Below are 24,987 nucleotides of genomic sequence, written 5' to 3'. Positions count from 1 at the left end.
ACGAGCGATTTCTCCGGCCGCGGAATATTCACACGCGCGGGTTATCCCGTTGGACTTCGGGAATGTCACGCAAGGTTGATCCACCACGCTCGGCATGCACGATTGAGTTTTGTCGGTAAATATGCTTATTGGACTCTACGTCTTTTCAATGTGGAATGGATGAAGATGATCTCATCGCCAGAGTAGATTCCCGAATGTGTCTGGAGAAAATGGGATTATCTCATCTGACAGTGCAATGCTCTCATTGAATCTCCGCGTAAATCTGACCTCCACGCAGCAAATGGAGGGCCTCGTACAGTAGACCAGGGAAGAAGGAATTCAATGACTCGCTACTTCGTACACAAGTTTCTTCCCCGAAACCTCTCCTCTCTGGAGGAGATCCAATCCCTTCGGTATACCCGTCCAACTGTTCGGTCTGACCTCCGACTGCAGCGGCTTAATCTCGCCCGCATCGATGATCTTCTGAGCAATCTGGTACCATTCCTTTGCAAACTCTCGATCCTGAGGGCGTGCATCTCGCTTGAACGGCCTCTTCCACGGAATTGGCTCATTGTACATGGTCAGACTCAGCACCCAATTTGGTTTGACGCTTCGTCGTGTGTGGCCTCGGATGGGGAACGGGTCCAGACTGAGATAGTGACCGCCCGATGGTCCGATGGCTTCGTAGCAAATGGCCATGGAGCGAGTATCGGTGATGCAGTCGAGTGCGTAGTGGATCGTTCCAGACGACAAATCCCGAAGTTGGCGCCCGCATGTGGGAGAGTGGTAATCGAACGCTGCGACCGCGCCAAGAGATTGGACGAGGTGGAAATTGTGTGGTGAGCAGGTGGTGATGGGAGTATATCCCGAGCTGTAGAGGAGCGCGAGAAACCTCAGTCAGAAGACGACTCTTTCACACCATTGATTTTGAATTGAAAAATCAAACTACAGAATACCGCGCTTACCGTGCAAGAATCTGAATTGCAAGCGTCCCGGTCGCTGTCGAACCACCGTACACCAGAACATACGGCGACTTCTGCGTCCTCTCGGGCTCCATTGGCAATTGTAAACAGTGATATAGCGACATGCCCACGGTAGCCAACCCTACACCCAACGTAGCCGCTTCGTTGTAGTTCATCTTGCCGGGAATTCGAAATACCAAATCTGCGGGCACAGCTGTATACTCTGCAAAAGCCCCATTATCCAAGCGGTTGGGATTGTTGCCAAAAACCCAGCCGCAGACTCGGTCGCCAATGTTGAAATTTCGACTCTTGGTCTGGGATCCCATGGCGACTACATCACCTGCAAAATCGCAGCCCAGAGTCGCGCCAACTGTAGGTGACATCTCGGCCGATTTGGCGTCGAACGGGTTCAAAGCGATGCTTCGCACGCGAACGAGCAACTCGTCATCGTGGATGGATGGGAGAGCACATGAGATTGCGGCAATGCGACCTTCCGCGGTGATTTTCAAAGCAGTCTGTTGCCTTGGAGGGATCATCGTGGTCCAAGTTTGAAGAGTAAATCACGGAACAGAGATTCAAGTTGACTGTGAGCAATCGAAGAAGCATAAATGAAGCGGACTGTTGATAAAGAAGGTTTTTCTCATCTTTGATCTGATCTCAAGGGTATACTCACGATCTGTCGGTCGATCGGCCGCGGAGCCTCTGGCGTGTGCGACGGGGATCTCGGAGAATTGACCATGGCCGTCAACCCCAAAATTCTGAATTTTCCGGGGTTTGGTTTTGCATCATCACACCCAGAGAAAAAACATCCTTGGCCGGGAAAATGTTGGAGGATTCGGTTTATTGCCGAGAGGGTCGGCGGTTCGTCGAGGATCAGTCCTGCCGGAGCCCTGTTCTTCCATCGCCATCAAGACACCGACGTGCACCTTTTGGTTTTCTATTTTTTGAGCCATCACCTTGACAGAATGAGTTCCATCAATTTTCAATGGGAGGAATTGTGTCGAGTGGTGCAGATACTCAAGATGGTCAAGTGGTTTGTTCTGATTCTATGCATCTTGCTTGTGCTCAAGATCGCCGCTAGACGCCGAAGCAGCAGAATCATTAACCAGCATGGCAAGACCATCCCCGAAGTGCCTGGCGATGCTCGCGTGTCCAAATTTGCTTTCAGGTACAAGAGAATCATATTTTTGTGGGAAATCATCGATGGAGAGAGCCAAGCTAACAAGAGTCGAATAGCCAGCAGCTGTCTGATCAAGGCAAGGCTCTCGCCAGAGAGGAGCCGTTCATCATCCGTAATGGCCGGGCAAGAGAGCTGGTGGTGACAAAACCAGAGCACATTTATGACTTTTACAAGGGTGATACCAAGCGTACGTCTTGCACAATCTCAGTGAGAGAAAGGGGAGGGGAAAAAACTCATGACCCACGCACAGATCATCCTAAACCACCGTATCTCAATATGGGAAAGTACTTCAGCGGGTGAGTTCTTTGGTTTTGCATTTTTGTAGCGCTCCTTACGTCTGCCAGTATGATTCGAAATATTAAAATGGGATTTTCAGTATTCTGGGACATGCAGTTGGAGCACTTGCAGGGGACCGTTGGTCGGTCATCCGTCGCTACTTTGACCCCGAGTTCTCCTTTCAAGTCGCGCGACAAGCGATTCCGCAACTCAGCGCGAGTATTGATCGATGGCTCGATGATCTACCCCGGCAAACAACGACGCAAATCATAAATTCAAGGGGAGGGTTTGCACTAGAGCTCAAGAAGCCTTGTCGATTTCTGCCGCTCCGACTCGCGGCTGAGTTTGTGTATGGGGAGGTCTTTAATGATGAGGTGGTGTGCCCTATCTATTTGTTTTGTTTTGTTTTTGAAGCCTTCCATGATATTTAAAAACCACTGGCTAACGTGAATCATGACTCTCACTAGCTTTTTGCGGCTCTACTGCAACTTAATGTCCTTCACGAAGTGATTTTGCACGATGTGATTGCTAACAAGCGACTGGCGACAAATTTAGGCTGTTGGTTGGACCGCAGTGCGACTAAACGCATGAATGAGTTCCGTTTACAGTGGAAGAAGTTCAATCTGGGAATCATTCACTCGGCCCGACGAGGCTCGCATCTCTGTCCTGCGGAGAAGATCTACCGTGGGGTTGAAACCGGTGACTTGAAACTCGAGGAGGTCAGTATGCCTCTACTATCCTTTCAATTCCTTGATTGTAAACCCGCATTGATCAATACACAGTTTCTACACACTCTGGACGAAATTCTCTTCGCCAACGTCGATGTCAGCTCCGCCGTCCTCAACACTCTCTTCGAGCATCTTGCTTCCAACACAACCTTCCAACAAAGGCTGTGCGAAGAGATTACAGCACAAAGTCAGACTCATACCCAGACCCCAAGCCCTACCAGCATTAACACAGATACTACCACACATACCGGAAAATATCTCTCCAAACAAGATACCCTTCTCCACTATGCTGTGATGGAGGCTATGCGATTTTCACCTGCTTTCGGTCAGTCCACATCCCCCTATAGCACCTCTTTCGCTCTTTAAATCTTCAATTCTGCTTCGTGCATATAATCTGCTCCACGCTTATACGTCCCAGCATTCTCTCTTCCCGAGTGCACAGCCGTCCCCAAAGAAATTGGAGGGTATCGTGTTCCCGCACGGTGTCCCGTCGTGATAGACGCTAAACGTCTGAATGCCGACCCAGCGACCTGGGGCAAAGACGCCGATGTATATCGCCCAGAACGGTTTCGTGAGATTGCATCCTCCAAATTACGGTACGGGTTCATGCGATTCGGCGTGGGTGCTGCGAGCGGCCGGTGTCTCGGAAAGCATTTGGCGGATGCGATTTTCAAGTTGAGCTTGATGGCTGTGCTGCAGCGATATAGTCTTCATTTGGGGCAGAATGGGTCGGAGATTGAACTAAGATATGTTCAGCGGAAAGAATGAATGAATGTACGTGTACACGTTGGTGTGGCGATTTTGGCACCATATGAGATGGGGAACTATCAAATCAGCGCGCTAGAATGGCGATTGTTTTATTGATACAATTGGAAGGGGAAGTAAAGACCAAGGTTGTTACGTGTCAATGCAAGGATTCCACTGATTTGCAAGAACTGGGCGTCCTGGTAGAACTGCGAAACTATGGCTTCCGCCGTGTCCATTGTAAAGGCTCAATGTGAAGATGGAATTAAATGGCCCGATTCTCGCCAGATCTCTCAGAACAACCAGTTTGTCATAGAATTTCCTGCACGAGACTTTGCGGTGGTAATGAACCAAAACCTACGAGCAACGGTGCTCCGCAGGGACATCCTCTATATTGCGCCCTTGTAAAGGCTACTCTATTCCCTAGAACTCACGCACAAGGTCGCGGTAGGGGTTATTAGGATCTTGTTCCTCCTCTTCCGCGGACTGAATAGTCTTCTTCACACGACAGGGAGTCCCCACAGCCACGGAGAACGGTGGAATGTCCTTGGTGACGACCGATCCCGCACCTATAGTTGAGCCCTGGCCGATGCGCACGCCAGGCAGAATCACCACATTGGCACCAATCCAGCAGTCATCTTCAATAAAGATTGGGTGGCCGAATTCGACGAATTTCCGACGCGAGAGAATACTCGTGTCATGTCCGGCGGTCAAAAGACTCACTCCGGTGCCGATCTGGACTCGATCGCCAATGACAACGAGACTTGTATCCAACACAGTCAGACTATGTGGTGTCATACAGAGTACATGTCAGCTATCAAAATCTCCACAGGTCAAGTTGTCCAGTTGTAGTTGTCTGGGGGAACGGTGCGACAGACTTCCAATTGACAAAGCAATCTTTGCCGATGATGATATTACAGCCGTAGTCGGGTCGGAACGGTGGTTCCACAAATGTGTTGTCACCGACTTTACCGCAGACTTTGCGCAGCAGGTCCAGTCGTTTGTCGGCGATCTGATCATAAGGAATGGATTTGGTGTCAAGTTGGTTGTAGTCGTCCGCCAGGCCTCGGCAACGATGACGTGCCTCGGCAAGCTTGGGGATCAATGGATTATACCTATGGAGTGTGTCAGATCTTGAGTTGTTTGTTGTAAAGTCATATGAGCAATTATCGAGACTACTCGTATCAAGTACGACGCCTGAAATGTAGGAATTCTTTAGAGAAAGCGCATAATACGAACATCATTCCTGAGATCATCCGCTCGTAGTCGTCGCACTGCGGGATGCCCCGCAGATCGCGGGACAGCTCAATGATTTCGGGCCGCTTCGCACTGGCAGCCATTGCACGTAAGCGATTGAACAATTTTGATCTGAAAGGTTTTTGGGAAATTTCTGGACTGTTGAGAAGAGCAAGAATCAAGGACCATCAAGGGACTTTCAGTGGTCGAGAACAATAGCTTTGAGGCGGGATATTCTCGGTGATGTATCCTTTACGAAAGAAGGGCTCGGGCGGGCAGCAGACTAATCCAGCCCTCGTTGGAGAAACAGCCACAAAAGCCGTCTTGGCTGCCCGAATGGGAAACTTGCTCGGCGATTCAACAGGTTCCGAAGATCTCCCGAGCCTCAAGTAGTTGATTTAAATTGCTGCTTATTTTAGGTCGATTCTTGAGAAACTGGAAGTAGACTTGCTCTGCCTGGAACTAATCCGCCTGAAGCAATCTTGGCAGCTGCTATGCCACTCTCTTGTCTGGAGGTACTAAACCCAAGATTGAAGCACATGATGGGGTTGGTTCGGTCCGTTTAGGTAAACAAACCTTCGATTGGATTTCTACCCGGCCAGTGCAGAGGCACTGACACACATGTGCGCCTCTCGTGTTCGTGTCGGGTCATCCTTCGGTTCCGGTTCTGAGCTAATCGTGCTCCCATCCAGTCTCCCTCTGTGAGGTTGTTGGAAATCAAGCCTCATCCTCCAGGAAGGGGATCAGTCCGCGGTGTACATAAGCATTTGGCGTGAAACTTTGACAGCGGCAGACTCATATGTCACGTTAAACTTCACGAAATACAACCTGTACAAATAGGTGTCCACTGACTTTCATCAGAATCTTAAACAAACAATCGTGAGATGACATGGAGGCAGCAGCCACAAGTTGGATCGATTAGGTAAATGGTATAGTATCCTCCTCTTCTGCCTTTCGAACTTGGATGAGCCCTGAATATACAAGCTGACTGCGTATTCACTGATCTTTTCTAAATCGCGGGGGGTTGGCTCCCCCAAGACCCCCGTCGGGCTTGGGCTACCTTGTCATTAATTAAGCGATTACCATCGAGATTCTTAAATCTAAGAGGCTCCTGCTTATACTCATGCTACGCTACGCTCTGCATTTAGTTTAATGTCCAATAGCTTTTCCATGTTAACCTCATACATATGACGATCGAGTTTGGGAAACAAGGCCGTTCTGCCATTCGCAACATATATCTATAAAATTTCGACACTCTGGAGGTCGTGCATTCAAAAAGTCACATAGTGCGGCTATCTCATTGGAGTATACAGGAAGTATGGATCCAACTCCGATCTTGAATTGAGCTCGTTATTTTGTAGTAGGTGCACATGATTTCCACAATTGGCTGGAGTTGTTGTCATTCATGACGCTATGTATGGTTTCTGCGGCTTAAAGGGTGAAAAGACGAGATCACCTCCAACCAGCCTCGTAAAAACAAAATTGATTGAAAGCACTAGTGATAACAGAAACTTAATGAACGGTAGTACCGTGCTGAACCTGCCGCTCCCAAGCTTGGGCTTGCAGGGGATCGATGCGGCAGTGGTGTTTGCCCTCATCCAACAAGAGAGACACCACGGGAACATGGTTGATGTTCCACCAAAGCTTGATTTTGGAAATGCTGGTTAGAGATATATCTAAATTAGCCAAATGACTTCAACATCTCGGAGCGTAGCGCAGGGCGGTATTTTTGAGCCTTGGACCTAATTTGAGGCCGCTAGAAATGGTATAGCTGCTGTGTGTCAAGACCTACGTTGCGCGGGTTTTTTTTGCCTGCTTTACGGTGAGAGAAAACAAACTCGATGTTGCCTCAGTTGAGGAAATCTCATCTCCTATTCGCATAACACGTTTTTATGCCAAAAAGCTTTCTCTCATCACAAACAAATCAACTCTGACTTGCCTTTTCTCCCCTCACTCGCGAGCTTGCAACCTTTTTGAAACAATCACACCCAGACATCTATCTCTATCGGTTTCTCAGACCTTCCGATTATCTCGTCAACGTCACCTCGTCAAGGTCTCCCGGCCTCTTTGCTGCCTCTCTCACTTCACGTCTCAGCTCACTTTCCCACTGCGTCGACTGAGCCTTGTGAAGTCTTCTTTCTCCCTCACCCAACCCCATATCTCTCTTTCATCGCGACTTCTCACCGCCGAATAGACGCGCAATCTCAGCAGCCTTCGATTATTGCCCACCATGCATTTGACAGAGCTCCCACCTGAGCTTATGCTGATGATCATGAGATCCTTGAGTCCATCGGACGAAGCGTCTCTCGCCTTATCATGCTGGAAGATGATGGACGCGGTTACTCGCGAAGGCGTGAGAAAGATCGATGAGATTCTTGGAGAGCACAAACAAGGCGACACTAAGAGTGAAAGATGTCTCTTCTTGAGGAAAATCGTGGAGGATATCCCAGATCACTACCTCTGCTACAACTGTGGCAGGCTTCATCTCTGGGAGGCGGTACCTCATCCTGGAGACTATTCATTCGAGAATGAGCTCTGCCCGACATTTCAGATCCCTCCCATTTTTTCCAAAATGGCAGTGTGGGACTGCTCGGACGCCCACTACCACCTCGACTTTGCGCACATCCATCTGGCAACCCGACGCCAAATTCGCGGACCAGAATACGGGATTCACCCCGAGATGCTTTCATACGTCGAGGTGAAGCCAGAGTACCTCAGCGCCGTGACCACCCTTCCTGAGCCTGAAATGTTTTTTCAGAAGCACACTGTCAGGGTGACGACGATCGACGCTCGTGTCTCCCCAGAGCCAGTGAGCTTTTACCTTCGAGCTCAGAGTATGCGAGTCGGCCACGAGACTCTTCTCAAAGACCGAGTGGTCAAAGATCCTGCTGCAAGCTGGAGAGACTTCATTCGCCAGAATGAGTGCGCGCATCTGCGATGCCGACCTCGGCCGCACTGGGAGCCCACTCTGAGCGAGGTGATCGCTAGCTTCTCTCAGTATGTTCAACCGCCAGTGTCGCCAGGCCGCAAGCTCGTCACCCCATGCAGGGATTGCCGGACGCTCTTCAAGTACGAGACTCGCAGATTCGAGGGTGGATACCTTGTCCTCATCGTCACGCGGTATGTCGACTTGGGACCCGGAAAAGTCCCCCAACGACCCTCCCCAGAGTCGGATGGAGAGCCCGGAGCCGACGTACCTACCGTGTCAGATGAGTCGGACGAGGCTGTCGTTGGCAATCTTCAACTGCAATTCGACAGCTGCCCTGACGATGGCCGCACCCAGAGGATCATATCAGAGGAGGAAGTCATCAGCCGCAGCTTCAAGGTCGCCGTGGAGCAGACTTATGACAAGGAAATGACGCGGCTGGATCTGAAAGGCTGGACGTTTTTCCAAAAGCCGGACAGGTCTGCTAACTCCGGTGTCTACTCTCCTTGACACTGCCGTTGACGCGATGGGGAAACAGTTGTAGTGGTATTTTCGGTCAAGCAATGAAACCTTTCACGATCATTGATGACGTTTTAGCAGTAGCTTGGACCTAGCAATTTAGTTCAATATTGGTGGGGTGTACATACTTCCATCCTTCGAAAAGCTGCACACGGCAAGTTGTGTGATGCCTGTATGCCTTAGGACACAGCCTGGTCTCGTGACGAATCACATGGGCGGATGGCTCAGGGCAGACCCGACTGGCCAGATCCAATGACGCATGTTCTGCCCGTCGCGGCCCCTAGGCGGAGAGAAGAAAAACACCGCGCCGGGCCAGAATTTTGATTTCGGGCCCGAGGATAAACGGGGATTACTCTTCCATCATAATAGGGCTCTCTCACTTCTCCCTCACGTCTCTTCGCCTATTTATCCCTGTCGAGGGTCGCCTCCCTCTCTCGTGAAACGCAATAGGTTTTTCTCCTGTTTTCCGGCCCCGACCGTACTCGGGATTCCTGTGTCGGCTCACCTTGCCATGAGCGTCACTTCGCGAGTATACAGCCTGTTCTCAACGACGGCGCATTCCGATTCATCCACCACAGCACACGCCCCGACACCTACGTACGATAATGGGATAACTGAATTTGGCGCCGCTCGAGGCGGGCGTCAGGAAGAGGCTCTGGATATGGAGAACGAAGAACCGCGACCACCGTATCTTCATGTATGATCACTCTCAAGATGCCCTGTTGACTGCAGATTGGATGGTGGAAAAATGCTGACAACCCTTTTCTCTCGCAGGCAATGCTAGCAGGTGGTACTGGAGGGACTTGTGGTGACATGTTGATGCATTCGTTGGATACCGTCAAAACCCGTCAACAAGGTGATCCGAACATCCCTCCTCGATATACCTCAATGACGGCGTCCTATGCGACCATTTACCGGCAAGAAGGATTTTTCCGTGGTTTATATGGCGGAGTCACGCCAGCTGCGCTTGGTTCATTTCCCGGCACTGTGATCTTCTTCGGATGTTACGAGTTCACCAAACGTGCCATGATTGATGCCGGCATCAACCAAAACATTGCCTACCTCTCCGGCGGTTTCTTCGCCGATCTGGCCGCATCGATCGTCTACGTTCCGTCAGAGGTTTTGAAGACTCGACTCCAACTACAGGGCCGCTATAACAATCCTCATTTCAATTCGGGCTACAACTACCGCGGCCTGACCGATGCTTTCCGGACCATCGTCCGTAGAGAAGCTTCTCGGCGCTTTATCACGGATACAAGGCAACCATCTACCGAGATCTCCCCTTTTCTGCGCTCCAATTTGCCTTTTATGAGCAAGAGCAAAATCTGGCCAAGCAATGGGTGGGACAAAGAGACATCGGGTTGGGATTGGAGATTCTGACCGCAGCCACTGCCGGTGGCATGGCGGGTGTCATTACCTGTCCGTTAGACGTGGTCAAAACCCGCATTCAAACTCAACAAAATCCACCGTCCAAATCCAGTGGACGATCCGGCAGCAAGTGCACTGGTGACCATGTTCCAAAGGAGAGCCCACGGCCTCATGCGCCCACTTCCTCACAGGCTCATCAATCGTCAAGAGCGCATTCGCGACCTATTTCAACCTCCTCTCCATCTACATCCGTTTCCCCTCCTGGCGCTCCGCGACTGGATACATCGTCCGTCTTCACGGGACTGAAGATGATCTACCGCACCGAGGGTTTTGCCGGATGGTTCCGCGGCGTGGGTCCCCGTGGTGTTTGGACTAGCATCCAAAGTGGAACCATGCTGGTCATGTACCAATATCTGCTCAAGCAACTGGAAGTCTACCAGAGTCATTTGGACTCGGACCGACCATTGTAATGTCTATCTCCGCCTGTATGCATTTGGATTGGGGTTTACTTCATCGGTGTGGCGTTTCCTGGGCCGTCCGCTTTTATCTTTTGGTCTTTATCTTTCTTTCATCCCCCCCTTCCCTTTGACCTGCTCCGGATCTTCTCCGTGTGTGTGTGTATATTGTTTGTTCTCACCTCCCATTGTGATAGACTATAGCTTCTTTAGACCAGCCGAAAGGCTCATTTGTACCATACATACATCTTTTGTGACCGTGATTTGCTGCCCTCCCCCAATTCAATCAACGCTTGACCCGAAAAGGCCAAATAGGGAGAAATAATTGGCTCTAGGTAAAAGAAAAAAGAAAAAGTCATGTATGATATCATCATGAAAGGCTATTTCCGGTGACGAGAGGAAGGTGGCACTGAAGCGGGAATTTTCCCCAGAGAACAAAGGGCCGACGCGCTAGCGTGTTTTGTTTTGGCGATCCGCGTGTAAACAATTCTCAAGTCTCCAGTCTAACTCCCCCCTCCTCTCCTTGCATCTACACTTGCATTTTCCCCTCCTCTTCCGAAACATCCAATACAATTTTACAGACTCTTACTCTGTGGCTCTACCATTCTCAAATCCTCATTATTGCGCATTTGTCATTTGCATGATCAAATTGGTCGCATAAAACTACCTACTCGTATTCCATTTGAACGTGCGCGCCCGCTTGGACCCGGATTCTTATCCATCCGCAACCATCATGTCAAGCGGCCTACCTTATCTGAACAAGCTGCGCAAGCCGGAGTTGGTCGAATTCGCAGAGAAAACCGACCTCCAGGAGTAGGTTACTATTGATTGCGCACCGCAAATGCGATGCACGCGGTGCTAAACAAGGATTTCACGATTTCGCGCTGACCTTTTTCCCTCCCCCGCATCGCAGTTTCTCTGACCTGAATAAGACTGAACTTGCTGTCGCGCTGGACAAGCACTTGAGCAGCAACCGCACAATCTTTGCAGGTGAACAAACCCTAGCCGATTATTACAAGCGCCTGTCTGCGCCACCCCGAGGAGGCTCGCCCGTGAAGCGCGAGCCCAAAGTCGAGGTTCCTCCCTCTGCGAAGAAGACGCCGGGTCGCAAGCCCGCTGCGCAAAGACAGGAAGAGGCGACGTAAGTGATTCCCACCCATTTTTAAACCCATGCGAAAGCGCATTCTCCAGGGCGCGATCGTATTAACTTCGGCCTACAGTTCGTCCGAGGAACCGCCATCTCGCACGGCTACCAAATCGCCCAAGTCACCCAAATCGCCCGTATCCCCGACCGAGGTGGTGCGCCGGTCGACAAATCGCGTGCGCGCGGCCTTTGATGTTCCTCCATCTCCCGCCGTCGTGACGGACGTCATCGACCGACAGACCACGCGAGTCCGTGAGGGTATCGAACAAGCCTGGACTTCTTCGGGAGTTACGGAGCGCACGCACTCACTGCGCGCGAATCTGAGTAGTCTTTTTGCGATTGAGGCGCTTGTTGTGCTTGTTGAGGCGTACACCGTGGTGTCCGATCAGCTACCCAATCGCTTCTTGACCACAATTGATGCCAACCCGACTTTGCACACTCCCGCAATCCCCGTCAAGGTCCCCGATCTGTTTCGTCTATTGACTCCCGGCTTCTGGGGACCCTTCACACTGTGGCTTCTCACCAACCTGATTGTCCCGTTGGTGGCGGCTTATTTCTTCAATTTGAGCTGGTACGCTGCGACTGGTGGAGGTGCGCGTCGCGGCCGCTCGTCATCGTCCATCAGCACTTTTGATCCCATCACATTCAACATCGCCAAGTCGTTGATGGTGTGGAAGGTGTACGTGCAGGGCTTTTCTTACTGGGGCATGTACAGCAAGATCGCCCTGGAGAAGGTCAATGCCGCCATCCCCGGTAACTACTACGGGATGTGGACCGGTGCCGCAATCGGTGTGATCGGCGCTCTTTACGAGGCCATTCTCCGCCGGCCCTGAACATATCCAACATCTCATGGGTCTGATGTCTTTCTCCTGTACAGACTACCTGCCTCTGAATTTGCAGATGGTGAACAAGGGTCGGACAGCCCCGATACAGATTGGCAGGTGTGATGGCAGTCGTCGCTGGCAGCTCGGTCTTGTAATCTGCACATTTCTCTCCCCTAGAACGATCTCTTCGGCGCGCTGATGGTATGCTACGAGGCGCGTTCCCCTTTTGTTTTGGCTTGTGAACAGAGATCGATGCGGCTTCTCGGTCTCTTTCTTGTATCCTACAGGCTGAGTTTTCGTCTTGCGACATACATCTTGACGGGGCTTTTGATTTTAGTTTGGTGTGCAGTGCACGGGTTCCTTTGATCCGGATTACTTGGTATCTTTTTGGCATGTCTGATGAACAAGAAGAGGCGTATGGGTGTGGGCATTTTGCTGGTGCTGGGTTGGTTTCTTCACTGGTTATCCTGTCCCCTCACAAGCCGTTTACTTTCTTGGGATTTCTTTTATCGCAATTCTCTTCGCCATGGCATTTTGCATATGTGACTTTCAAAGCAAACGGTGTGTCTAGACCGGCTCATACCGGTAGTAAACTAACATCTCTGACCTTGTCCGATCTCAAGTTGATCATGGAGGCGGACACGAGTTCAGGCTCGTTTCAATCTTTGCGCCAATTCCGCTGTGAAGAGGACCGGAACATTGGTCGAAACCTCAACCTGATCCGCGCGAATATGATTGCTTGTAGATATTTGGCCGCCAATCTCAGTCTGCCAATTCTCGACATCCCATTCAAACCCTTGTGTGGTAATTGACGCCGGTGCTGAAAGCGGAATAATGCCAATGTTCTCTTCAAAGAAGTACTCCGTCTCGGGTAGTTTAGACAGCGGACTCCCTTCGATCAGCTGGTCCTGGTTCGGTGCCTGGCGAAGTGAGTCATATTCGGCAGGTCGATTCGTACGGGGCGTTAAAATGGTGTTCTTGCCCTCATGAAGCACAAAAGAGATGCTCTCTTCGGAGATCAGATAGAGATTACCGCCTGCGCCGGGGCTCTCTTCAAGCGATCCATCTTTTAATTGGCGCTGCGTCTGAGTCATCATATACAGGTGATGAATTTGTGAAAAAGCCTGGTCGACTCGACCACCAAGACCGCCGAGAATGAGAATCTCAAGCCTTGGTATTGAGGCAGGGCCGTTTGTGGAGGTATTTCCCTGGCTATCGCTGATTTTTTGATGCTGTGGTGACTTTTTGATGATCTCCGATGCCTGACTATTGAGGTATTTGAGGCATTTGGTAAAATCTGTTGAATATTGATCGGGATCCTTGACGACTGATACATTGAGATCCTCGTAGTGTTGTCGTACTGCGGGACGGATGGAATCCAGATCACCAATGATTTTATCAGGAAGCTGAGGATTATTGGATCAGTCAAGGTGCTTTTCAGTCCAGTTTTTGTACAGGTGTATTAATTTTTGGGGTCTCCAATATGTAATTGTCAAATGGTACTTGTGTCGAGTCATGAATAATTGCTTACTTGGGTAAATTCCTTGCCTTGCGCTTTCATCATATCGTAGAGACGATTTGCCCCGCCATCGGCACAAACGATGTAAGAAGCTGTGCAGAACGTAATGTTAGCAGACACCTTACTAAGGTGTTGTACTTGCGCGTGCACCCGTTCTATAGATGGCATTCAAAAAGACCATTCAAAATGATCGCCAAGCACGTACCATGTTGACTTAAAACAGCAAACGCCTTCTCGTTGATTGGCTGGTTGAGCATCAAGAGAGCATAAGGTGACGGACTCCCCTCAGGTCGAAAGAACCGACTTGGATCCCACTCCATATTGCAGATTTCAAGTAGTCTGATTATCAGTTCAAGACGAACTTATGCTCTGGTCGGCTGTTCTTCAGATTCTTGTTCTCCAGTGTTGCCAGCCAGAAGAGGTCGAGTCGCGCGCGCTGGTCAGATCCGTGCAACGTGACTGGTTGAATGCCAAACCTCAGGCCGGAATCCACTTCTTCCAATTCCACCAACTTCTCCGTCCGCAGCTTCGGCTTCTATCCTCCGCTGTGTCCCGCATTGCGCTCTGATCCTTTCGTCGCGACAGCGATCTCGGTTTCTCAAATCGGCCCCTCATTGACCCTTTTCCCGTCACTCACTTCAATATGTTCCGTCCTGCCGCTCGAGCGCTGGCTCGCGCACCTGCTGTCGCGGCTCGTAGCCCGGCAAACACTCGATTGATAAGCACTGCCAGCCCGGTCTCCAAACCGCGAAGCTGGAAGAGCATCTTTGTCCGTCTCGGTCTGGCCGGTGGTGCCGTCTACTACTATAACACGAGCAATGCCTTTGCTCAGGAGCCCTCTTGTATGTTCCCGATCGAGTGACTTTTCAAACTTTCCTCGGCATGCATCCGCGATGCATCGCCCGAACCCGTCGCATTGGTCCGAACTTTTGGCCACTTCGAATCTCTAGACAATTTGCTAACTCTGCTTTCTCTATCCAGTCTCCCTCATGAGCCACTTCAGCCAAGAGACCACCGAAGACTCTGCTGTGACCACTCTCGATTCCATCACCCCCAAGATCCGCGAAGAAAAGGCCGCCTCTTCCTCACAGCCAAAGGTCGATGCGCCGGCTTCTTCAACACCGGCAGCCGATGCGACAGCTGATGCTGCTGCCGTGGAAATCAACCCCCAGGTCGGTATCGAATCAGAGGAGCCTCCCGAGTCAGCGGCATTCAATCCAGAGACTGGCGAGATCAACTGGGATTGCCCTTGCTTGGGCGGTATGGCTCACGGTCCTTGCGGCGAGGAGTTCCGGGCGGCATTCTCGTGCTTTGTCTACTCCAACGAGGAACCCAAGGGCATTGAGTGCATTGAGAAGTTCAAGTATGTCTAACCGCGAGCAAATCTTTTTGGGGCGATTCCATATCCTAACCATCTTATCACAGGGACATGCAAGATTGCTTCCGTCAACATCCCGACGTCTACGGCGCGGAACTAGAGGATGACGAGCCCGAGGGCGACGCTCCCGCCCTTGCGGCCGCCGATGTCAATGCCGAGCTCGCTGAGAGCAACCAGCTCGTCCCCAAGACCCACCACGACGTTGCCGAGAAGACCCAGGATGCGAACTGATCTGACGCAAATCTCACATAAAGCATCCCGTTGTCTCTTGACCCATTCTTCTGTAATCTGTGCGAAGGTCTCGGGTTAGGGTGCGTGTATCATATCAAAAAGCAACTTTCCTGCCCTCCAGCCCTAAGCCGAGAAACCTGCGCTCTGCATATTTTTCTCCTCTCCACGACTGGCATTTTCTGCGATTATATCATCAAACTCCCCTTTTTGTGCGTTCTGCTGCCCTTTGCTGTTTTGAGCTTTTCCTTTGTGACGCGGTGTATTCATATCAATTGTGCCTGGGTCTAGTTTCGACACCTAAACAGGGATAAATAGAATAGACTTGATGTAATACGGAGCATTGTCCAGGCTTGGGCCCCATCAAGAACGGTCTGGGTTCATTCACAGGCACTTCTATGGAATCGACGTTGAATGGTCTTGTACCCGAACAGACAACGTCCATTTTTTCTAAACAGTCGCTTCCTCCCGTCCTTCGACAAGTCTGGCTAATTATCAACCTTACCCTCCCACAGGTTCACGTAGCAGGGCTTAGGTAGCAAGAAGTGACTCAGTAATACTTCTTTGTGTCCACACGAGATTCAGGTGGATGCAAGAGCTCTTCGCATTGGCTCTGACTGTGCGTTCAACAGCTTGCTCTTACAAACCCAGGCGCATGAGATACAACCCGTCCTTTTTGTTCTGTTAGATGAGTCCCTTGAGACTAATATTGAACCCTCTGCCCGAGCCAAGCGCAAAACGGAAGCCAAGAGGCCAAGAGAGTCGGGATTTGCTAATTTCTTGACTTTGCCATGCCCATCCACGCAATCCCGACGCATAGTCTCGAATCTCCCTTGGCATTTGCTAACAAATTGCTAAGGGACCGAGTCTCCCGCTTCATCGCTCTGGTCTAGGCCCAAATAATGGAAACCTAGGCGGCTTGGAAAATCTCTATTGAATTTTCGTGGCTATAGGCATTACATGAGGAGGTGGTCTAGCCCAGTGCCTGGCTAGGGTAGTTGGTACCTGATTAGCTAGTGTTTCACTGAATAGTGCCGACTTCCGAGAGTCCAGTGGAAGAAGTGATGTCTTCCTTGATAGGTAGCAGAGGTTTATCCATGGAGGTGTCACTGAAGGTAGCTGCGCAAATACATACAAAGATAGGTGCTGGGAAGGAAAGAGGTTTAAGATTGGTCTGTGCTTTGATCAAACAGTTGGCTGTGACAAAATTTTTGTTGAAAGGTGTTCAAAAGTGGTCTCTGTGTCATGAATCGTTCCAGACTGAGTAAGTGGAAATGAGCCTCAACCATGCTGATCCCATTCGACTCAAGTATAAACGTGGAATGGCGGCGAGGCGCCGAGTGAAGCAACGGTGACGATCGAATCATGTGACACGGACGGAGATAAGCGGAGCGATCTCTGCGTGATTATTCTCGCGAATGAGCATCGAGTCCACTTTGACATCGTGTCTCCACCTGCGCCTGCTGAATCAACCAAGCAGTTGAAAATGGCACTTTCAATACGGTGTGGAAGATCACTGCTAGATCCACGTCTGCAAGGCGAGACTCTACATTTGTGGCAATGGAGTGAAGTTGAATCGGGGCTCTTGAAGACGCAAGATTAAACCCGGCAAATTGATCTGCTCCTTTTTTACTTTTCCCAAACGACCGTTCACTTTACGAATCTTCCGCTGGGTTGGAGAGTTGCACTCATATTCAACCGCCGGTGCCTGGCAGCACAAAAAAAATGGATCACTATAGCGACCCGGTCTCGGATGATGAGACTGTCTCCGAGAGCAACTCGTTACAGCGGACGGCGTCGGTAGAGCAACTGGGGACTGATCCGCATACTCATCTACCCGTATATCGAAGCATTCATCGGTAGGTCTAGACTTCAAGATTCTCCTAGCCTTGATATCTCTCCTCGGCCGGGCAAATTTTCTGATAATCGTGATAGTATTCGCCGTCTTATCATGAGCAACATAGGTGAGTAGTAAACGGGTACCGAGAACTGGACCGTGGCGCTAAGCAAGGGACTGCAGATGATCCGTATACATCGGAACAGCTGTCCGATCCTCAAATGAATATGCTCATTGTGAGACCACTCGTTGACCAGCTCTATAATCCGGACGATGTATCTGTAGGTATGTGCAGGATTGGATCTCAAGGCGGACGGACCTCTTTACGGACGGCATCGTCCCGTCAAGTTTGTCGACGAGTGCCAGTCCAGCAACTTACTTCGCCCCAGTCTTCTGCCTTCTAGTGAATCGTACGCAGTTCTTGCGAGAGCAGCATTATCAAGTGCATCTCCAGACTGTGAGCATCACTCGCGCAATTCTTTGTGAGATCCTCGCCAGTAGAGTCCTCCGAAGATTCGACGAAGATAATCCCGGTTACATGGGCCTTTTGCTGCTGGCGAACATTCTGGTAGCGGGATTCGAGCCATTTCAAAATGCCCCCGATGCGATCATCAACGCACAGCCAACTGCACGGCAATGGCCAATCCAGAAACGAGGAGGCTATGAGCGCAAGATCACGGCGTTGGAGGTCGCGATCATCTCCGAGAGCAAGACCTTTCTCAGCTCATCCGCATGTCAAAAAGTGGTAGACGCTGTGTATCGTGGACAAGTCATCTATACCCCCCTCTCATTTGTCGACATAATCCCGGATCATTACAAGCACCGACCTATATCGCTCTATAATCCTCGCAAAGCACCGATCCTGAATCATCATCGATTGATTGTGCCACGCCTACGCAACATTATTGAAATTGCCCAGTTTGCCGTGCTTCTCCTGTTGTATGGACTGACGATGATAAAACGGGACGGTGTTACAATTACCGTCTATGAGGTTGTATTTTGCACATATGCAAGTGGCTGGTTGCTCGAAGAATTTGCAGCCATGATCGAGCATGGGTGGTACGTCCACACGCAAAACGTCTGGTCTTTCCTTGACATCGCCTTCTTTATCATTTTTGCTCTCTATTTTACATTGCGGGCTTACGCTGAGTTCATGCGATTGGAGGATGTGGCTGCGACCTCCTTGCAAATTCTTTGTATCGCGGCGCCTTTCCTCCTGCCACGACTGGCCTGTAACCTGATGCCAGACAACATGCTATTCATCTCGTTGCGGGCCATGATGAGGGACTTTTCTGTTCTCACTTTGCTAGCCACGTGGTGCTTTGCGGGCTTCTTTCTCTCCATGACATGGCTCATCAACACACGTGCGGAATCCGATGTCAAGTCGCCCGGCTCAGCAACAATCTCGAAGTGGATGCTCTGGATTTGGTTTGGACTGGATGGGACAGGCTTCGAGCGTTCAGTGGACTTTCACGTCCTTCTCGGTCCTGCCCTGATGATCGCGTTTGCATTTCTCGGAAACACACTTTTCTTGACCATTCTAGTGTCCATGTTAACCAACACATTTGCCAAGATTGTTGAGAACGCAGCTGCCGAGGTTCACTTCCGTCGTGCAGTTCTGACCTTTGAGGGTGTCAAAAGTGACGCCATCTTCGCGTATCGTCCACCGCTGAATATTCTTGCGTTGGTGGTCCTACTTCCGCTCAAATTCATCCTCTCACCGCGATGGTTTCATAAAGTCAATGTCGCGGCCGCTAGAGCATGCAATGCACCTCTTCTTTTGGCCATCAGCCTATATGAGCGGCACCAACTGTGGCGCTCTCCGAAGAAGAACGCCAACAAAGCGTACAAACGATCGTCTCTCTTCCAGTGGACTTTCTCGGGATTTTCTCCACACGGTGACATTCAAGCTGTGTTCGACGTCGATCCCCCCAAAAACGTTTTCGATGATTCGTTGTGACGGTGCTACTCAATCACGCACTTTGCTATGTTAGATTTTTTATCATACATTATTGTCAGATCCTTCCAAATTATTTTCAGATCCTTCCAAATTATTTTCGTGGGCTTTAGTCCAACCTTTTAAATATGGACATTTTGAAAACATGCAAGCTCCCAAGGTTGCAGATTTACTAAATCTGACCCGAGCGTAGGACAGAATTGCGTCTCGCCCAGTGGGCGGACTCGAACGAGACGATACTTCTCCCGCACTACATCAGTCACCCTCCCTGGTGCTGTGGTCTAAAGGTGTGATTGAATATCTTGATCAATTCCATCAAGACGCGTGCATAAAGTTAATGACTTGCTCCAGCTTAGTGCGGAAATGATGAAACACCAAAACTATGATCCAGGTCAATCAAATTATTAGCAGCCGTTTTCTCTTGGCGCCGTTCGCATCGGCGGAATGAAGATATTGGAGTAGAAAATCCCGCATTTCAGGGTGTAGCCGAGCCCTTGCCCACAAAGATGCTATTTAAGATATCCCCTTAATTCAAGAACTCTCTGTGAAATCGAACTTCTTGTCTTTCATTGCACTGCTCCGTCTTGTTAAGCTTTATTTTCTGGGTGTGAGCTTTCAGAATGGGTGCTCGTCCAGTTCCGTACGTTTTTCTTGCCCTCCCCTATGAGAGAATCAGATCCATCGAGCCTCCAGGCTTTGTTCCGAGCTGGGATGAGTTGAAATTACTAAAAGTATCAGAACTGTGTCTTCCAAGACCTATCGAACTCCTCGCCGTGGTATTTTTTTACAAATTTTCTTTTTGTGTCACGAGATTAGGAGAATAACATAGAAGCTAATTTTGTTGATTGCTACAAGCTTATGGTGCTGCTCGACTGTACGTTTTCAACAGATTGCATACAAGTCTACTGATACTGCCAGATCATACTTGTCTTTAATTTACGGACAGACCATTGGTCATCTCATTTCTTCTTCAGGTTACTTACGTGTGTTCCAGTGATGCCGAGCTTAAACTCATCGGCGAATACGGTCTGAAGAATAAGCGCGAGGTCTGGCGTGTTCAGTACACTCTATCGAAGATTCGTCGTGCCGCTCGGTTCGTACCATGATGCATCTCACCTTCGGGGTAAACTATATCAGATTGCCATACATGACTAACATTTCCATTTTATTTTCTTTCTTATTCACCATGAATAGAGTGCTACTCACTCTCGATGAGAAAGACCCCAAACGTCTCTTCGAAGGCAACGCCCTCATTCGCCGACTCGTTCGACAAGGCGTCTTGGACCAATCTCGTATGCGTCTCGATTATGTCTTGTCTCTGCGACCCGAGGACTTTCTTGAGCGTCGATTGCAGACAGTCATTTTCCGACTTGGGCTGGCTAGGTCTATTCACCACGCTCGTGTGCTGATCAGACAGAGACATGTCAGGTATGTGATGTCCAAACGCTTGTTTCCAAGGGATCCCACCCCCTTGTTAATACATTAACTGATAAAATTCCTGTAACATGTAGAGTTGGCAAGCAACTCGTCAATGTCCCTTCATTCATGGTCCAACTCGATTCGCAGAAGCATAATCGACTTTACGCTCAATTCTCCCTACGGAGGAGGTCGCCCTGGTCGTGTTGCTCGGAAGAAGGCTCAGGTTGGGGCAGAAGACGGCGAAGGGGAACTCGACATGAACGAAGAATAACATGGGACGCAGGGTTCAGGGGCAGGAAAGGCTTGGGGAGCGATTTGGAATGTTTCGATATGGACGCAACATGTCATCTTACCTGTCTTATGATCACTTGCGCCCGCGGCAGGTCGTCTCGATGTCCTTCTATCCCACAGGCAGTTCACTTTGAAGAGTTCGAATAAAAAACAAAAGACTGCGGCTCATAACCTGGCGTAGTTTCAAAGCCATGGAGCTCCTGTGAGCTGTACTCCGTACATGTGTTGAATACAGGTCACCTGTGAGATGTCTATCAATGGCTAGAAATGCCGAGCTTTCGCGCCTGGTAAACGCCGAGTAGGTGTCCGAAATACTTTGCTCACTCTTCGTGATTGACTTGCCATTAAGTAGGCAGGTGGAAATAGGTATTGAGTTAGTCGAGTAGGTTGGTATCCTGCACCCTTAATCCATGTTCGTCTCGGGTGTGTGCATTTATGATACTGATCGGGGTATTCAACAGCTCAATGCCGCTATAACCATTCTTTTCTGATCTAGTTTCCCCGGATTGAAAAGAAAAAAAAACAGGCTTCAAAATTAGAGTAACTTCTTGCCCCGCTTGATTTGTTGATCAAGCCATGGTCAGTGGGTAGATAGCGGAGGCAAAACCAAAAGTCACACAACCGCGGACATGAGCTTTGAGGATACCACTAGCCGACCAGAAAAATAATTCGACAAAATATGAAAGATAATAACATACAACAGCCAGGATTCGCATGTGGTCACCCACCATACTACTAACTAACCGGCGTGTGGCTTGAGTACGGCTGAGCGGACGGGAAGCCCTATTTTCCACACCCTATGGTCGTATGTATCATGTGTTTCTTGTTATGGATCCATAATCCATAATTACCTGCTCAATATCTGTGTGTGCAAATATTGAGCGTGAGATGGCGCAAGAAATGGATTTCACTATATACGTGCAGCTCGGAAGTCCTGATGATCGCCCGAGAGCGATGAGATCAAGTGTGGTTCATGTGTGACTCGATGCTGATGCGTGTATTCCGTGTGAACGAGGCTAAATCGCAAGATCTACACATATGAGCATTGTGCCTGAAACTTCTCAAGTATACATTATTTGTGGTTATACGTATTCTGTCATTTAATCTATTCTACCACTCTCGTCACATCAGAGACCTCACTAGATATCAGAGAAACGTGAAAGCAGAAACATATCAAGCCGGCATCGGAGATGCCAAAATACTGAAAATTTTCAAAAATTAAAAACATACAACAGCCAGGATTCGCATGTGGTCACCCACCATACTACTAACTGGCCGGCGTGTGGCTTAAGTACGGCTGAGCGGACGGGAAGCCCTGTTCTCCACACCCTGTGGTCGTATGTGCTTGGACATTCTTAACGTAAAAATATATTGCTTAGTTTCATCGCACCGAAAAAGCACGCATCTCTAGATGTTACAGACCAGCCAGCTTGAAGATGATTCAGAACCCAGTATCAAAGGCGGAACCCACTAGCGTGGACTTTACTTCCTGGGGGAAGGACAGAGTCGAGATCTTTGCTATGTCCGCAGTGCGCATCTACAGATGTAGTCGGCTCCATCGATACCAATTATATGGATCAAGAAAACAACAAAATGAGCTGATAAAAGGTCCGAATGTTTAGCATTTTGACCGTCATTGACTCAGAAACAGGTCACTGGGGCTGTCACCAGGAATTAGGAATATGTGAAACTCATCAATCTGGCTGCAGCCTCCACTGAGCATTCGATGCAGGGTCCAAAATTTGCGCGATCAGGCTTCCTGTGTCTTATGGCCTAGCTGCTCTTTTCGCTCATCAAACGGAGATCCCTCCAAGGGCGTGCTCCTAGGGGTGTGGGTCATACCCAGAATGAAACAAAATAGAGAGGAGGGAAAAAAAGAAACAAAAAGAAAACCGAAATGAACATTTTCCACCAAAGCTGTGGGGAATATGAAGCGAATTTATTAGCATACACACGAAGAGATACCGGTCTCCAGCACAGATAGGAACATCCAGCCAGGCACATTGGTGTAGTGATTTGGCAGAAATATCACTTCGTGGAGGTTTTTTCCTTCCAAGGAAGCGATGTCGCTATACCCCCCGATACGAGACGGGTAGTCACATCTTCACTGGGAATCTCTCTGTATGGCGGCGGAGCACATCCTTCTCCATCGTTCTGGTTCAAAGAATTTGGGCGATAGGTAAGTCCTCTCTCCACATCCCTCCCACACGCTGGACTTTCACCAGCCGACGTCTTGTCTTGCCGAGTGGAGGATTTCCTAGCATAGCAGCAACGACTTATGCCCATAATGAACGTGAAAAGCCATAAGAACAGGTTCACCAGATCAATCCAGACAGCAGCGCGCATACGCGATAGAGACCAAGTTGCTAGCGCGTGAGTCTCGTCCAAATTGCGCTGTGCTATGAAGATATTCCCGAACACACCAGTCTGGGCGAGCCAGATAACCGCTAGGACACCGTCCCAGATTGACCATACAGGATGAGGGATCGGCACGAATAAAAAGACAAGCGAAGTGATGCCGGAAAGAGCAACGGCGATTTCAGCGTACACCCATTCTGAAGAGACTCTGATGTTTGTGTTTGTCACATGGACGAGATCGATGCCGTACAGGACGGCAACAATGATGGCAAAGAGTAACTGCACCGGGCGGAGGACACGTAGAGTTCGACCACGCACACCGATGTTATGCCAGTAAAGGTCAAGAAGACGAGAGCTTTGAGATTCTCGAGACATTGTGGTTGTGCAGGTCTTTGAGAAAGAGGCAGATTTTATCGACTGGTACTTGAAAGAAGATTGATTTGATTGCGAACCTGAGATTCTTGAGATTGTTTCATAAATCGAAACAATGATCTGAATCAACTCATTCGTAAGCAAATTTATTGGCGATCTTGTTACCAGTCTTTTCTTAACCTGATCACGTATTTTTAGAACTTGGACCGATCTTCACCGGGACCGATGGATTGCGACGCACGTACTCTGCGATGCATTACCCCTTTGGGTAATTTCCTACGTATTCGTACTCCAGCCAGGTGGAGATGGTGGATCCGCAACCACATCTCGGGCGATCTTTTACCACGACGTTGATGATGGAAGCCCCCATGACTGACTGCTGCTCGCTGCTTAATATTCTAATAATATGCTGTCCAATTTTCGAGTCCATGTGGATTTTCAAAAACTTTAGTCAGGGTACATCCTTTACTTTTTTTACTAATCAGCTAGCCATGTGAAAGGAATTGCAGGAGATGTAGTGAACTTTGACAGTAACTTTTATAATTTGCTGCAAGTTGATAAATTATAGTCAGTATTTCCATGTTTGGAAAGTGTCCGAGAATAGCCCGGTCTTTGATCGAATTCCATGAGGCGTCAGGTCATATTGTCAAAGACCGCCACCAGTCATAGACCGAGTCGAGGGGTCGCAGGATGAGGGTCGCGATGTGCGCTGTTTTTCTTCCAAAATAGTTGAACCCGGTCTCATCCGGCTCCGTTAGACTTCGCGGGCTCGCAGATCTAAGGTCGCTGGGGTGAGTTATTCAATCCTGGTTGGATTCACCGGGTTTGTGAGAGTGGATTAAATCAATCCGATTTCTGCTAAATACGTAGCTCATATAGCGACCCTAGCCCTGCGAGCATCTAATCTAAAAATCTGAAAATATGGCAAAACCCCGGATTTATAGCAAAAAAAAGTTGATTCTTTTAGCTCTACCGGAATTTATTACAGGTAGAGATGCAATTGATCAGCTACACTTCCGCATACCATCCTTGTGGCATCCATCCCCTTCCATCCGGAGCCAGATCTGTGGCTACTTGACAAAAGATTGGCAGCTTTGTGGTAGGCATTTAAGAGAGTAGAGTGGAGAATACACTCTACATCCTGATTGCTACTGGCCTAAGTACACATAATACTTGTATTGAGAACAAGTGATGAACGTTTTCCTGAGCCCGCAGAAATCTATAGCCGAAACAATGCTGTAAAGTAAGCAGAGGGCTATGGGTATTCCACGTATACCTATCACGAAG

At 49.4% G+C, this 24,987-nt stretch overlaps 11 protein-coding genes and 2 non-coding genes across 13 annotated transcripts; 7 read left to right on the top strand and 6 right to left on the bottom strand.

Moving 5' to 3' along the window:
• Nucleotides 1-318: 318 nt before the first annotated feature.
• On the bottom strand, nucleotides 319-1,477 carry POX_a00789 (Trans-enoyl reductase apdC; the record flags this gene model as incomplete). Its single annotated transcript, XM_050109728.1, has 2 exons — nucleotides 319-850; nucleotides 945-1,477. The coding sequence occupies 2 exons, from the start codon at nucleotides 1,475-1,477 to the stop codon at nucleotides 319-321; spliced, it is 1,065 nt and encodes a 354-aa protein (XP_049973496.1).
• A 429-nt stretch (nucleotides 1,478-1,906) lies between these two features.
• Nucleotides 1,907-3,893, top strand: POX_a00788 (Cytochrome monooxygenase apdB; the record flags this gene model as incomplete). Its single annotated transcript, XM_050109727.1, has 7 exons — nucleotides 1,907-2,109; nucleotides 2,178-2,308; nucleotides 2,372-2,417; nucleotides 2,498-2,774; nucleotides 2,865-3,116; nucleotides 3,180-3,450; nucleotides 3,544-3,893. The coding sequence occupies 7 exons, from the start codon at nucleotides 1,907-1,909 to the stop codon at nucleotides 3,891-3,893; spliced, it is 1,530 nt and encodes a 509-aa protein (XP_049973495.1).
• A 399-nt stretch (nucleotides 3,894-4,292) lies between these two features.
• On the bottom strand, nucleotides 4,293-5,209 carry POX_a00787 (putative acetyltransferase; the record flags this gene model as incomplete). Its single annotated transcript, XM_050109726.1, has 3 exons — nucleotides 4,293-4,653; nucleotides 4,748-4,984; nucleotides 5,109-5,209. The coding sequence occupies 3 exons, from the start codon at nucleotides 5,207-5,209 to the stop codon at nucleotides 4,293-4,295; spliced, it is 699 nt and encodes a 232-aa protein (XP_049973494.1).
• Nucleotides 5,210-7,335: 2,126 nt separating this feature from the next.
• Nucleotides 7,336-8,541, top strand: POX_a00786 (uncharacterized protein; the record flags this gene model as incomplete). Its single annotated transcript, XM_050109725.1, has 1 exon — nucleotides 7,336-8,541. One exon carries the CDS (start codon nucleotides 7,336-7,338, stop codon nucleotides 8,539-8,541), a length of 1,206 nt encoding a protein of 401 aa, XP_049973493.1.
• Nucleotides 8,542-9,061: 520 nt separating this feature from the next.
• On the top strand, nucleotides 9,062-10,388 carry POX_a00785 (putative mitochondrial carrier; the record flags this gene model as incomplete). The annotated part of the gene is made up of 3 exons (XM_050109724.1): nucleotides 9,062-9,247; nucleotides 9,325-9,768; nucleotides 9,810-10,388. 3 exons carry the CDS (start codon nucleotides 9,062-9,064, stop codon nucleotides 10,386-10,388), a joined length of 1,209 nt encoding a protein of 402 aa, XP_049973492.1.
• A 718-nt stretch (nucleotides 10,389-11,106) lies between these two features.
• Nucleotides 11,107-12,350, top strand: POX_a00784 (uncharacterized protein; the record flags this gene model as incomplete). Its single annotated transcript, XM_050109723.1, has 3 exons — nucleotides 11,107-11,186; nucleotides 11,287-11,514; nucleotides 11,594-12,350. 3 exons carry the CDS (start codon nucleotides 11,107-11,109, stop codon nucleotides 12,348-12,350), a joined length of 1,065 nt encoding a protein of 354 aa, XP_049973491.1.
• Nucleotides 12,351-12,988: 638 nt separating this feature from the next.
• On the bottom strand, nucleotides 12,989-14,180 carry POX_a00783 (uncharacterized protein; the record flags this gene model as incomplete). Its single annotated transcript, XM_050109722.1, has 3 exons — nucleotides 12,989-13,747; nucleotides 13,873-13,952; nucleotides 14,066-14,180. 3 exons carry the CDS (start codon nucleotides 14,178-14,180, stop codon nucleotides 12,989-12,991), a joined length of 954 nt encoding a protein of 317 aa, XP_049973490.1.
• A 323-nt stretch (nucleotides 14,181-14,503) lies between these two features.
• On the top strand, nucleotides 14,504-15,469 carry POX_a00782 (Mitochondrial intermembrane space import and assembly protein 40; the record flags this gene model as incomplete). Its single annotated transcript, XM_050109721.1, has 3 exons — nucleotides 14,504-14,702; nucleotides 14,842-15,223; nucleotides 15,286-15,469. 3 exons carry the CDS (start codon nucleotides 14,504-14,506, stop codon nucleotides 15,467-15,469), a joined length of 765 nt encoding a protein of 254 aa, XP_049973489.1.
• A 1,722-nt stretch (nucleotides 15,470-17,191) lies between these two features.
• POX_a00781 (uncharacterized protein) lies at nucleotides 17,192-19,263 on the top strand (the record flags this gene model as incomplete). The annotated part of the gene is made up of 4 exons (XM_050109720.1): nucleotides 17,192-17,325; nucleotides 17,402-17,430; nucleotides 17,487-17,588; nucleotides 17,693-19,263. 4 exons carry the CDS (start codon nucleotides 17,192-17,194, stop codon nucleotides 19,261-19,263), a joined length of 1,836 nt encoding a protein of 611 aa, XP_049973488.1.
• Nucleotides 19,264-19,880: 617 nt separating this feature from the next.
• Nucleotides 19,881-20,950, top strand: POX_a00780 (40S ribosomal protein S9; the record flags this gene model as incomplete). The annotated part of the gene is made up of 4 exons (XM_050109719.1): nucleotides 19,881-19,900; nucleotides 20,255-20,353; nucleotides 20,455-20,688; nucleotides 20,827-20,950. 4 exons carry the CDS (start codon nucleotides 19,881-19,883, stop codon nucleotides 20,948-20,950), a joined length of 477 nt encoding a protein of 158 aa, XP_049973487.1.
• Nucleotides 20,951-21,664: 714 nt separating this feature from the next.
• POX_rRNA012 lies at nucleotides 21,665-21,779 on the bottom strand. Its single transcript, XR_007588103.1, has one exon. It is a non-coding gene; the product is annotated as a 5S ribosomal RNA (ribosomal RNA).
• A 416-nt stretch (nucleotides 21,780-22,195) lies between these two features.
• On the bottom strand, nucleotides 22,196-22,311 carry POX_rRNA011. Its single transcript, XR_007588102.1, has one exon. It is a non-coding gene; the product is annotated as a 5S ribosomal RNA (ribosomal RNA).
• A 687-nt stretch (nucleotides 22,312-22,998) lies between these two features.
• POX_a00779 (uncharacterized protein) lies at nucleotides 22,999-23,703 on the bottom strand (the record flags this gene model as incomplete). Its single annotated transcript, XM_050109718.1, has 1 exon — nucleotides 22,999-23,703. One exon carries the CDS (start codon nucleotides 23,701-23,703, stop codon nucleotides 22,999-23,001), a length of 705 nt encoding a protein of 234 aa, XP_049973486.1.
• Between the last annotated feature and the right edge of the window lie 1,284 nt (nucleotides 23,704-24,987).

Source organism: Penicillium oxalicum, chromosome I (genome assembly GCF_001723175.1).
Source record: "Penicillium oxalicum strain HP7-1 chromosome I, whole genome shotgun sequence".
Taxonomy (NCBI): domain Eukaryota; kingdom Fungi; phylum Ascomycota; class Eurotiomycetes; order Eurotiales; family Aspergillaceae; genus Penicillium; species Penicillium oxalicum.
The sequence above is the reverse complement of the archived record's forward strand: the minus strand, read 5'-3'. Positions and strand labels throughout refer to the sequence as shown.